Below are 13,182 nucleotides of genomic sequence, written 5' to 3'. Positions count from 1 at the left end.
CCTTTCCCACCCCTTGCCCTCATTAAAATTTTCCCACAAGGCTTCACAGATTCTAACCACTAATATAAACAACTGGTAAATTATTATGATTCAACTACTTAAAAGAGTGCAAGACTACCATGGTATACTGTTTTTCACAGCTAACATAAGCACTGCATATGAAAAAAAATCCAGCAACACTTTGAGAAGAAACAAATCCTAACATATGACAAAATCTATAGGTCATGAATGCCAGAACTTCTGGATGAAAAAGATTTCCATACACAATCTCAGGTGTGTCAGAACATCACTGAATTAGCAGAGATCTTCTTTGAAAGGAAAGGCAGCATTCACAATGAGTTAGTGTCCAACAGCACCTTCAAGAAAGTCTGAAAGCCTGGCTTTATGACACAGACCTCAACCACGCTTCCCAGGTGAAGGGACAGATTTGAGAGGGTAACCTACTCCAAAATGAACACAGACTGACCCATTTTTCCACAGTGCTACATGCCAGCAATTCCTAGGAAGTTTAGCTACTCTATACCAGATCACACATCATAATTAATGCCAACTTTGTGGAACCATGTTGCCTGTGCTTTGTAGCAACTGTATCTCATGACAAAGGCAGGTTTCTGTGCTGATGCTTACTTTAGCAGAACACTGAGGTCTACACAGAATTTCTCCCTCCAAGTGGTTTGTGAATAGAAAACACCACAAATAAAAGTTTGAAGAAGGAACATTTTCAAACTAAGAACAGAGTGAAAGTTATTCCTAAATAGTATATGTTAAAATCTTCCCAAATTAAATATTCAGATTCAGAAAGAAAAAGTTTGTCAACAAAGTTTATGATGCAGAAAGTATGTTGATTTTCTTGTCTAAGGTGCTGTTTCACCTATTTCTCCCACAGTTTCATCTATTTTTCCCCTGCCATCCTCTGTTCTCTACAGAACCAAGTTCCTGTGTTACATCAAGTCTTTCACTATATTTTAGCTGATCAAATGGAGCTCATTGTCACCAATCCTCTCTAGAACAGCTTCTGGATGGATAAAGTGCAGGAGATACCCATAAGAAAGTTTTACCCACAACTGCAGGATTCTGGACAGATGACTTATTCAAAAGACATTCCTTCATCTGGTCTGAACATCAGTATTGTCAAAATTTTGTACCATTATTTAGTTCCTCTCAAAGTTGACTGGTTCTCAGGTCTCAGTCTAGTGAAGAAGACACGTCAAAAAGTTATTTTGCAAAGCAGCAATTTCACCTCAATGCCACAGCTTCCTTCCATATGTAATAACACAGATTATTCCTCCAACTCATATCACGAAGTCAATTCCTTTGTACTACAGAAGCCTGCAATTTTAAAGTCCCTCTCTTGAGGATGAGAAACTGCTTCAGGTGGTAAGAGGGACAGCATGCAGTTAACTTTTTCCCAAAGGTCCCATGCCAACAGCTGGCACTACCATCAGCACCCACCCAGTCTCATGACCAGCACAGAAGGTTTTTCTGGGCAAAAACATTGCAGAAACACTGCTAAGGTGTCTGATCAACTTGGCAATAGTTAAAGGGCAACATCCTTCAATTCAGTCCCTCACCTGTGAAAAGTACTGTCTTGTTTGGTCAGCTGCAACAGCATTACATTTTAAGACACGTCCTTAAACAGAACACCTGACTTTTGACAAAAGGCTGCTTTGTCCACTATCAGACACAAGGCCTCCTTTTATTTAAAAACCAAGCAATGAGCTAAATAAGTGAGAGAAAGTAAAATTATTTATCGTCATGGCAAAAAAGTGAATGATGGCAGTAAGACTCTTGCTAAGGTAACTGATGATTTCCATCAGATTATCTGTGTAGGCAAAAGCCCTACAAATTCTGCTCCATGATAGAGTGGATTTCTTGCTCCAGAGTTCTATTACCATCCATAGTACTATTCAAACACAACTGCTGGAACACGTTCAGAAAGACTCATCTCAAGCTTTAACACTTCAATCTGAACCTACTGCATACTACAACAAGCCTGAAATCTCAAGCTCCATATATTTTTCAAGTAAACAGATTTCCAGGAATAATCTGCCTTATAACAATTATTGTAGAAGTTCAAATGGAAACCAGGAAAGTAAACTTCTATTTAATATTTTACATTTAAAAAGAGGTAAATTTCTGTAAACCAAGTTTTGTTTCTATATTAATTTGTCATACTTTCTTAAATGAGTGCTGTGTTCATATCCTAAAAATTATGACACGATTTTTCAGGTAAGCAATTTTGTTTACATTTAAGCTTCATGCAGAGCAAGTTTTAGCCTTAGAAAATTAAACACATTAAAAGGTACTGTCAAATATTCACCAGACTCTATATACTGATTTAGACTCCTCAAACATATAACTGACCCATGCATCCTAAATGACAATTGTAGCTTCCAATAAAATCATAAAGCCTTGGCCAACCAAATAAATAAAGGCAGTCCAGTGTAGTTTATGTGATCAGTTACAAACTTAGCTGCCTGAGATTGTTGCATGCATAGCACAGATGTGAATTTCAAAAAATGTTTATTACTGGCAGTGTAACAATGTAGTGATCCATGTAATACCCAATTTCCTGATTATAAAAACTCTCTATTTTAGAAGTGGTATCTTGAGCAAGAGTTACCCTTGCCCTAATGTAGCTGTTCAACAATGAGATGAGAAACAATTTGGGCAAATTAATGAAGCTCTGCAGCTCCACAGAAGAGAGGAAGGAAAGCTGTGTGGAAAAAAAAAAAAAAAAAACAGACATTTTTTAAATCATTTGCAGTTATCTTAGGTGAGATTTCAGGCAGACACCAGCAAGCAGCAAACAGCGAAACAGTCTTCAAGAAGCTGAACTAACTTTTCTCCACTCCTAAAATGACATACCATCGCGCAGCATCAGCGCACAAAGCCCAATAGGCCAAAAACTGTATCACAGACACCACTCCATGAACTCCTAAATGGATATTCTGGTTGCTTTTAAAATACACACAAAATGGTGCTACCCCTCCACCTGGGAGCATAATCACATCATACTAAAAAGCAACTTTATACAGAAATTAAATTGTTCATTTGCCAAAGGCACCAAAAGGTCCAGTAGTTTATGGGATGAGGGGGAAGGCTCCCTTTATCAGGTTTAGCTTTATTCTCCTCTGTATCACTCATGAAACAAAACTCCTATGAGAGCTTATCCAAGTTTCTCAGGATCTGATGGTGCATAGAAGTTACCAAGAAACATGATCTATGGGGCACATTGATGATGAAGTTTTGGTCGTGGGGCTTGGGGATTTTTTTAAGTTTATTTTAACTTTAAACCACTATTCTACCTAATTTTCAAGTCAGGTAATGGTCTGCACTGCAAAGATTAATTTGCCACATGTAGTCTGCACCCCCAGGATCCAATCTCCACTCTGAATGGAGGAGAGAGGTGAACTAAGAACACCCTGGTAGTACTAATCCTCCTCTTCCTCAGAGTGCTTATCCCATACTTCTGGAACAGTTTATCTCCCCTTCACTGAGGGCTGCAAAAGACTCTGTGTCAGTCACATTCCTCCCCAAAAACTGTATGTTTATTGCAGCAAACAGTCCTCTGAATTCACAAGAAAGCTCAGGCATACATCCACACCTTCCTGTCATAGAAGTAGACACCCCCCAGCAGCATGACCAGAATTATCAATGATGACTCTTTCAACTCTCATGAAAAACTAAGATTTTTCCTTTCAGGATGAATCCAAAGAGGCTTTGATTGCAACTTCCAGGCTCACCCCATTTATGGAGGAGTTTTTCTAGTGATGGTATCAATTGAGTGAAACCCCACAACAGGAAGAGTATCTTTAGCTTAAAGTATCTGACTTCATCAACTCTTCAAAAAGCAGAGCTCATTTGGCAATAAATTAAAAAAAATGCAGAATCTGCTCTAGAAGCAGCGTCTTTCCCCTTTCCTTTACACAATCTTCATGCATATTTTGGATGCAAGAGGTGTATTCTTTGGCAGTTGCCATCTCAGCTCCCAAAGAATGGAGCAGACCACCAGATCACCTCCCTCAACACCAAAAAAGGGGGTGGGGTGGTGATCCTATACAGTTGCCCATTATACCAAGGGGAAGGCATAGATCCTACAGAGTTGCCTTGGAGGGCAATACATATAGAAGTCAGCTAAAAGTTACAGAAAGCTCAAAACTAGCTGGCAGAAAGACAAACTTTCTGTTCTTGCCATTGGTTTGCCTGACACTAGCTGACTGTTCCAGTAGTCCTTCACACCAGAAGCAAAGCAGCTGAAATTCATCCCTAATGCAGCTCCAGCGAGACAAATAGGTTTCTCCAAGAACGAATCAGGTCCTGTGTATCTCAAACCAAGTCCACTAATGTTTCACTGAAGTGAAATTACAGGATTACAATCTATGGATAACAGCTGGAGAACATTAACTCTCCCCCCAACCCTTGCCGGGGTTAATATTTTTCTTTCTGTTCAGACAGGAAGCAGTCATATAGCATACTGCATAATATAAGGATCCTGGGATATAAAGACGAGTAGAAAAGGATTACAAAGAGCGCTCTACACATTTTTAGCGAAGTTAACGCCTTCGAACAGCAAGCCGCGCCGCTGCCTCGACATCATGAGCTGAGACAGCACTTCAGCTCCTTGGTTTAAACCTAGTGAAAAAAAAATTAATTAAAATAAAAGTTAAGGGTGTTTTTATGGGGCGCAGCGGGAGACTGTGTCGCGGATCCGGGCGGGGGTCGTCCCGGCCGGGGAGAGGAGGACCTCGCAGCGGCGCCCCCCGCCCGGTCACCCTTCCCCGGCCGGGACGACCCCCGCCGCTGCTCCAGCACCCCTCTTGCTGCCCCCCAGCTCACCCTCGCTGCCGTACTGCTTGCCATTGTTCGCGCCCATCCTGCCGCCTTCATGCTCGTCGCCGCTTTCCCACGCCGCCGCCCAGCATCTCTGCCGCGGGGCACCGAGCGGCCGCGGCTGACAGAGTGCAGCCCTGGGGCAGTGCAGGGGGAAGCCTCCGAAAGTGTTCACGGCGACATGTCCAAAGCAGCCTTGCAACTTCCTCCTCCGTTTCTTCTCGGGTGGCCGACAGCCTCCCTTCCTCACCAAAAAAAAAAAAAAAAAAAAAAAAAAAAAAACAAACCACCAACCACAACAAAAAATAACTTTAAAAGCGAAAGACTCAAAAATGCGATGTATCAGTGCTCCCTCCCCGCCCCGATTTCCAGCCGGAGTGTCCGGGGCAGGAAGGCGGCTCAAGTTATAATCCACAAGCAGGACGGGCGGGACGGCCTCCGGGCGCCGGCTCCACCGCCCCGCGTCTGGCGCTTCGCTCCTCCGATACTTCAGCGCCGCTCCGCCTTCCTCCTCCTCCTCGCAGCCCTGCCGCTGCCGCCGCCTCCCGCGGGAGGCCGCCGCCAGCCACTTGTTGCCCGGGCCGGGAGGAAAGGGAGCCTCGGCCGCAGACTTTTGTTAGAGGCAGGCGCCTCCTCCCGGCGCCCAGCGCCCCCGGGCCGGAGGAGGGAGGGGATGGGGATGGAGGAAGGATGGAGCCTGGAGCCGGCCCCGGCCCTTAAAGACACAGCGCCCGGCGCGGGGCCTCTACTGGCCGCTGTCCCCCTGCCTCCCCCGCTGTTCTAGCAGAGCGGCCCGGCGGGATGGCTGCGGGGGCTGCTCTCAGAGACCCACCAAGGGCTGCCTGCCCGGGTATCCTTCCCACGGGGAGGACAGGGTGTCTGCGTTCAGCACCTTCACGGCACCCCCAACCCCGTGCAACTCAGCCGGGGGCTGACAGAAAGTGTCCGTGTGTATGAGGAAGCCACGCAGCAGGGACACCTATTCTCGTTCTCTCCGGCTGCTCCGGAGTGCGAGCTGTTTTCTCCTTGCAAATGGTGTTCCCACAGTCACTCAATTCCAGTGAATCACTGTCGGCCTTTGCCGCCACCTCAAAGAAAAAATATCGGACTGTTAAACATTCCCCAGATTTGTTCTTCAGGTATCCTGTAGGGATATATCTCATCCCTTGGGATAAAATGCTTCTATTTAATTTAGCTGTCTTAAAAACACAGTTTCTGCGTCTTTCACCCCAAAAGACAGGCCCTTAGACCAATGGGATTGGGATAGTGGACGTCGTTAATGGGGTGCGTGCCTTTCCCGAGTGCAGCCCACCCAAGCAACGGCATTGGGAAGCAAAGATTTCACTACTGCATGAGAGCCCACACCACCTCTGCCTGGCAAAAGGGGCTGGGTAACAAGGGACGCTGTCGAATGGGAGTGAGGATATATTGTGTGTGACCAGGTTAATACAAAAACTGCCAGTCCCAAGAGAGTACTTGCCCCCAGTGGGCTAGCTAAGGATATTAAGTAAGTTTGCTTCACACAACTGTTATCCAGATTAAGTGGTAATTGTGTGTTACCAAAGGCTTTTGGGGAAAGAATCAGGTTTAAAAGAAGTGGGAAAGAGGGATGAAAGCTTGTGATAGGTGGAGAGAGACACTAGAGCAGGCAGTTCCTGGTTTGGTGCTGGTATCTCACCTCTGCCTTGGCCTGATGGTGCTGGCTCTGTCTGGTGGCAGGCTGGGGTACAACAAGCAGGGATCCCCAGCCCAGGTGTGTAGGGGGTCTTGTAGCATGTCTGTCAACACAGGGAGCAGCACAGGTACATGTAACTGTACCTGAAACCTGGTTACACGGGTATCTGCAGGACATGTGGAGTAACAGAGGCACCCACACTTCAAGAGGAGTGTCAGCTTGTAGCCCACACGGCCTGGGGAGTGGCACGCCCAAAGCAATGCATGTTTGAGACTAGGAATTTTTAAGGTTAGTTTCAAAGTTCTTTACTAACATTTTGCAAGTATCTGTGGTTGGTGTTTATGTGTTGTATTGCTCATACTGCCCCCAGCACAGAGCTCACTGATTGCTAGGTCAAGATGTCCCTGTTAAAAGGACAAAACCACTTTAATTCCAATTTGATTAAAACCATGAGTTGAGCAGTTTTCCCTGCACCACACTATGATGTTATGTATGAAAAAGTCTGTCTTTCTAAACATATGACAACACCCACAAGATTATTACTGCATATACAGATAATTCTGAGCTAATTATCTTTGTCAACTTATACAAATGGCATATACAATAATGGCAGAGCCAAAAGTATCAACACTGACAAGACTACAGAAAGGTGTCTAAAACCTGAAGTTTTGGGGATGGGTGTGTTAATTTATTTTTTTTTAAGTACATTTTCATTAAGAGGTGGTGGACTAATTACCAGAAGATGAAAAAGGTACCAGCAGCACAGATGACTGACAAGTAATTAGGCAATGTTTATGAGGCTCTAATCCCATCAGATACCCATCATTAACTTTTTCCTTGTAAAGAAGTTTTGATCCCGTTCAATGCTGAACACTACAATACAATGCTACACACACCCTTCAATTCTCAAAAACTAGTGAAGGTCTAAAATAAAGTGTCTTCCAGGGTCAGGCTCATCAAATGACCAGCCTTGGTCCTTTGAAACAAAACATGAATCAGTCTAAAAATATACATTTCTGTAATCAAAGGTTAATTTCTAAGCACTAATATGAAACAAACAGTACTGTGCCGAAGTAGGTAGGCCTTGACACAAGTGTCTGCTTTTAGCATCCTCTACTTTCTTTTTGAGAGTTACCTGTTCAGGGGCAGGGCAGGAGACAGGGGTAGCAATCTGCCGTCTGTAAAAGGTTGTAGGGCAAGATTAATGCCTGCTCACATATGAGCCCACAGGTTGCCAACAAACACATACATCCAAGTACTGTTTTTTTCCTGCTGTGTGGCTTGTGGGGCTTGAAAAACATACCCCAAACACTTGTTAGGAACTCACCTAGGCAGAGTAGGATGGTAAAGAAAAATACAGGGCTTTCTACAGCACAGCAGCCTACCTTTGTCACTCAAACTCTCACACCCAGCTCGGCTGTGGGCCAGCACACCCAGTCATACCATCATCCCCACCAGCACTGTGGGGCAGTGCTAGTCCCCAGCTGTGGGACAGCACATGCAGGCTGAAAACAACATGTGCCCCTGCTCCATGTGTTGCACAGCTGTGCTTAATTCTAACCTGAAATACAGCCATGGGAGTACCCACTGCAAACGTCTCCTGAGGCAGCCTCAGCTCCTCATGTCACACTGTGTGCTCTGCAGCCCATAGCAGTCAACAACCTGAAAGCTTTCCTATGTGGGTCATAGGAGCAGGAATGCAAATGATCCCACTTCTAACTCCTAGAAAGCTGTGCAACCTTTTTGGAATGTAAGAAAGAAATTTCTCAGACTGGTTGGAAACAACACCTCACTCAGACCCAAGCACAGAGCTGTATGTAAATAATTTTACATCATTCAGAAATTATGAATTCACTCCTTGAGAGAAATACAGCAGTTTCCCTCCAAATTCAACATCTGATGCACCACAGCTGAAATTACTCCCTCTGCCATGGGGTAGTTTTGCTTATCAAAACCAGCATAGGCTGATGCTTTTTGAGACAGGAAGCTCAGCTGTTGAGGTAGCCCTGTAATGAATAAAGATATTAGACAGACATTACCACTCTGTCAAGTTTATGAGATAAATCCCAGGAATATTCCACCATGACCAGAACCAAAAGGAAAGAAAAACTAAAATAATAAAACAGAAAACCACCCCAATAACAAAACAAAACCAGACAAAACAAACAAAACAAAATAAGCAAACAAACAAAAAATACCCAGTGAAAAAAAGTCTAGTGAGGAAAGAAAGTCTTGGTCTAGGAAATTTGAACACAGCTTTCTGGTGAAGGACTGAATATTGCTTCTGATCATTCTGTAGGAGAATGAAGCAGAGGACAAGCGACCAAAGTACCAAACTAATTTTGTTATAAAGACATAAAAGTCTCACCTGAAATGTATCCATCACAGATGATACTGCTGACAGTGTGTAACTGTTTCATGCAAGGCATGTAGGACACTCAAACTTGGAGCTTCATAAGCCCAAAAACATCTGCATGAGCAGAGAAGTTGGGAAATGCTAGTTTGAAGAGGCTCTGCAAGTTCCAACCAGGACCGAGTCATCTTATAACCCTTCAGTACTTACCAAACACTCAGTTCATTGTGAGATTCGCTGTGGCACCCTGGGAGGCCTATTATATTCAGACATACGGTTTGGAACTTAGTACCCTTACAGTGCCTGCAGATGAGATTTAAGAAGATATTTTCTTTCAACAATTTCAAAGATGTTTCACTCATTCTTGGAAAAAATTGGTAGTAGGTTTTTTTTCCTTTTTTTTTCACCTCGTCTTCCATACCTTATACATTGTGATTATTCAGTTTGAACTACATAGTTAATTTTTATATAAATACAATGGAAAGTAGGAGTCTCTTCTTGGCTGTCTGAACCATATCATATAGCTTCTATGTGAAGCTCTTTATAATAACCCTTTAAGACACTTCCACCTTCAAAATGGTGCCAAGAATCTGAAAGCACATCAGCTCTGCCATCTTTTCAATGATCCAAAGGAGATACAGTGCTTTCTGTAAGGACAAGAACAACTTTTGGTGGTTTTGCCTCTTAATCCAAGCAGTACACATCCACTTCAGATGGAATGAGAAGTACTGTCAAATGCTGGTTTTGCAAGACAGAAAGATTTGTTGTTCCGGATAAGATGTGCCTCCCTATGCTTTCCTTCTTCATAAGAAGACATCGATGCATTTTTCTTAGACTTGTATCCTATCCAGCAAGAGGAACTCAGAAATTATTGGAGCTGAGGTAAAATAAGAAAGCTATCAGCCAAAATGTTTCTATTTGGATGTGTTGCTACAATAATTTCTGCTACAATCTCTCTCATCTGTATTCATTATGGGCCTCCCTCTGTGGTACATTACATGTCTCATGATGCACCATTTTTCTGTTTCATTAATAAAACCACAGCAATTTTAAAGAAGTAGCCAAATAAAGGGTTCTGGACAAAGAAAATAAAATTTTAAAAACTGAAAGCAGCAGAACTATTTCCATAACGTATTGTCACAGCAATTCAAGGGCTGAATAATTTGGCTTTTAAATTTTTGCCACAGTTGTTTCAGTACAGTTTTTTCCTTCCATTTTAGTCTAAGTTTTCCTCTTTGAAAAAAAGGATAAACAAATATCAAAAACTTCCATCTACTTCCAAGTGGCCTTATGTCCAAGTTCAATTTAAAAGCCGTTTGTATTTCAGGTCTTAAAATTCCAGCAGCAAATCTAAGGTTAGTTTCCTACTGGGTGAAAGAAGCTTTGATTCTTCCTATCTTCCTTTCCTTTCCTTCCTTGAACATTTTAAGAACTTCATTTCACAATTTGAATTTAAAAAAAAATGTTTAAAAATCCAGTGTTCTTTTAATGACAGCAGAAGCCAAGTGATATTTTTTAAATTAGGTCTACTTTTACATTGCCATGTTCATAGGCCTGCATATATTTTGTGATTACTTCATGATAATATCTGTGTTGACTGCTTTTGGGCATTGTAAAGGGAAAAAGAATCCAAAATAAATTTGACTAATATGTTGTTGGCAACTTAAAACCATTATCAAAAGCATATTGTTTCATTAACTAAAAATGATCCATTAATACTATGTACCTCCTAAAGAAGGAAAAAGTCTAGATTATCTTCATCATTACAGACAAAAGTTATGGCCTCATTTCCCTGTGACCTGAAAATATGTGCCATTTTCTCATTAGTATCATTATGAGTGACTTTATCTACATGGCTAAAAAGCTGCAGGACCTAAGCATAGTTCAGATTGTATTTTAAGGGGCAGCTTTTAGTAGAGCCTGTTCTCCTGGCTGAGAACTCTCTTAGCATCCCCTTGCATGAGGTCAGGCTACTCCAGCCAAGCAAAGGCTCTGGTCCCACAATGACTTCAATAGGTTTGGTTGAGATGCACTAAATTAAGGCGGTGCTCAAGTTCTAAGACATTTTGGATGAGTTTATGTTCTGATAGGTTTGTCTGATGTGATTTCAGACCAGATGAAGTACAGGCAATTCTATCAAATAAAGATGCAGCTTGATTTTAAACTTCTTTCAGAACTTCAATTGATTCAAATCTTTGAAAGTTTTTAACCAACCTGAGATTTTAAGATCTATTTGCTGAGTTTTTTTCAGTTCTGCAGGAGAAACTCCTCACTCACTCCTCACTCCTTCCTTCTTCCAACAACAAAAGCAATAAATAAACTTCAGATTCTGTTGAAACATGTTTTACATTACATGTAAAATCTGTTGAAAAGAATAGTGAGTTTTAAAAGCCAAGTTCCTAAGTCTCAAGTGTTAGAAAACACAGGAATGAAGACTGTATATCTCCAGAACCACCATCCAGAATTCCCCTGCCTTGTCCACAGTACACCTTCTACCATGGACAAACCTGAGGCCTTCAGCCAACACTGCAAAACCACTTCAGTCCCAGAAGCACCTGGCAATTATGTAAATTCTGGCATTTTAATGCATAGGCACAATGAGACATAGGAGGACTGTAGAAGCAAAATTAATTCTGGCATTTCGTAACTAATGTCTGACCTTGCCATTTTAAAGTAGTTTCCCTTGGATTTAAAAAACAGTGTTGGCTGGTGCATTCTCAAAAAATGAGCAAAGAATGAACTCAAGATACATTGCCTCATCGCATTGACATCTCTAGCAATGATTTTCAGGGTTGGAAGCCTGAACTCTGCTAAATAGGATGTTGTTAGTTGGACTAAGAGAAGTAGTGATGGAAACATAAGACTTTTCAAGCGCCATGGTTGTGTCTATGCTTCTTCTCAGACAGAAGGTGTGGCCTTCTTTCCTGGTGTGGCCAGCCACAGACAGAGCAGGGTGAGTATTGTGCCCAGGTTGGTCATAGTAAGTTGTTCATCACTGTGGATGCTCCCTACACAAGGATGTGGACAAACTCTGGAAACCCCTGTCTAGAAGCAGCCTGCAGGAATCAACACTGGGGAAAGAAAAAGCATTTTTTCAGTGCTGTGTATCTTCTCAAGAAGCAGCAGATGTTGCAGGATCACAGGGTGCTGGAGAAAGAATGCTGCATTAGACCAAGCTTCTTCTGGCCATTGCGTCTCCATAAGTGCTGTTTCTTCTACTTTGACTACCCCACAAACAGTGCCACACCACATGCACACCAAAGCCTCATTTCACATCGTTTCTTCCCATCTGTCTAGTTGTAGTCTTGGCTTCTTGTGCCCCATGTATGCCAGACATATCACTCAACAAAGCTCCCTCTCACCCTTTGGCCTTCCCTCCCTTCTTCCTGCTTCTACTGTCTTACCTCCCAAGCTGGTAACCAGTACACTCTTGCATTTCCACAGAATTTTTCATCCCACCATTTATCTCCACTAACTTCCTTCTACATTCAGTCTTTGTAGCATTCTTGGAACCAATTTCCTTCTGGTGTCTCACCACTGCTGCTGCCTCAGACTGATGTCAATGCAAAACATTCTAAGAAAATTCATAGTGGCTCTTGAATTGTTCAACCCTGATGAGCTCCTTCCCAGTTCTTTATTCTTTTCATAAGAGGCAGTGAAATTTAGCCACGTTAAAGGGAGTTGCACCAAATTTCAATCAGAAGGTTCTGTTGTGTTTCAGAACTGTCTCAGACATCACACCTGAGTTGTCCAAGCCTGCAGCCAAAATGCCTTATTTTCCCTTGGTTGTGTCATTCCCTGCACAGTGAGCCTGAATTTCCTTCCAATCTTGGATTGGCTTTCAGTGAAGGATACACAGACAGATTTGTACAAGGTTTAGTGAGGAAAAAAAAGTCTCTCTGCTGACCCTAGATCTCCTCACAGGCCTGGCAGAATCATATCTTGCCCAGTCACTGGGCCACTCAACTCACAGATGGAGCTGAACTAGGTTTCTTCTGAGGCAGCTTGCACCCACTGAGTGCAAGCTGTGTGTGCCTTCTCCCAGAGGTGAAGCCAACAAATGGTGACTCTCTTGTCACTAACACTAATCCCACTGTCTTGTGCTCTTAACCAAGAACCAGAACTTGGTTTGTAAACAGCAGTGTGCTGTGCTGAAAAAAATATGTGCATGAAGAAGAATGCACAAGAAGCTCTTTCAGTACTGCAGGCTGGACTACTGCTCCACAGTGAAGGAAAAGTGCATGTCTCTGTAAATATCAGCATTTAGGTGTTGAAACAAAGCTAAGGTGTGAACATCAGCCATGAATCTGCAGAGGACACC

The 13,182-nt window shown here is 42.8% G+C and overlaps 1 protein-coding gene across 3 annotated transcripts in view; it reads right to left on the bottom strand.

The window, feature by feature from the left end:
- Nucleotides 1-5,093, bottom strand: part of FBXL7 (F-box and leucine rich repeat protein 7) — a 204,251-nt gene extending 199,158 nt beyond the window's left edge. For all 3 annotated transcript variants that reach the window (XR_013340426.1, XM_021545707.2, XM_021545708.2), the window contains exon 1: nt 4,840-5,093. Coding sequence is in view for 2 of the 3 variants with exons in the window: in XM_021545707.2 (XP_021401382.1) it covers nt 4,840-4,876 (37 nt within the window). In the remaining variant the exon portion in view is untranslated. The remainder of the gene's footprint in view (nt 1-4,839) is intronic.
- Between the last annotated feature and the right edge of the window lie 8,089 nt (nt 5,094-13,182).

This window comes from Lonchura striata, chromosome 1, assembly GCF_046129695.1.
Source record: "Lonchura striata isolate bLonStr1 chromosome 1, bLonStr1.mat, whole genome shotgun sequence".
Lineage (NCBI taxonomy): Eukaryota > Metazoa > Chordata > Aves > Passeriformes > Estrildidae > Lonchura > Lonchura striata.
Note: the sequence above shows the minus strand (reverse complement) of the source record. Positions and strands in the feature narration are given on the sequence as shown.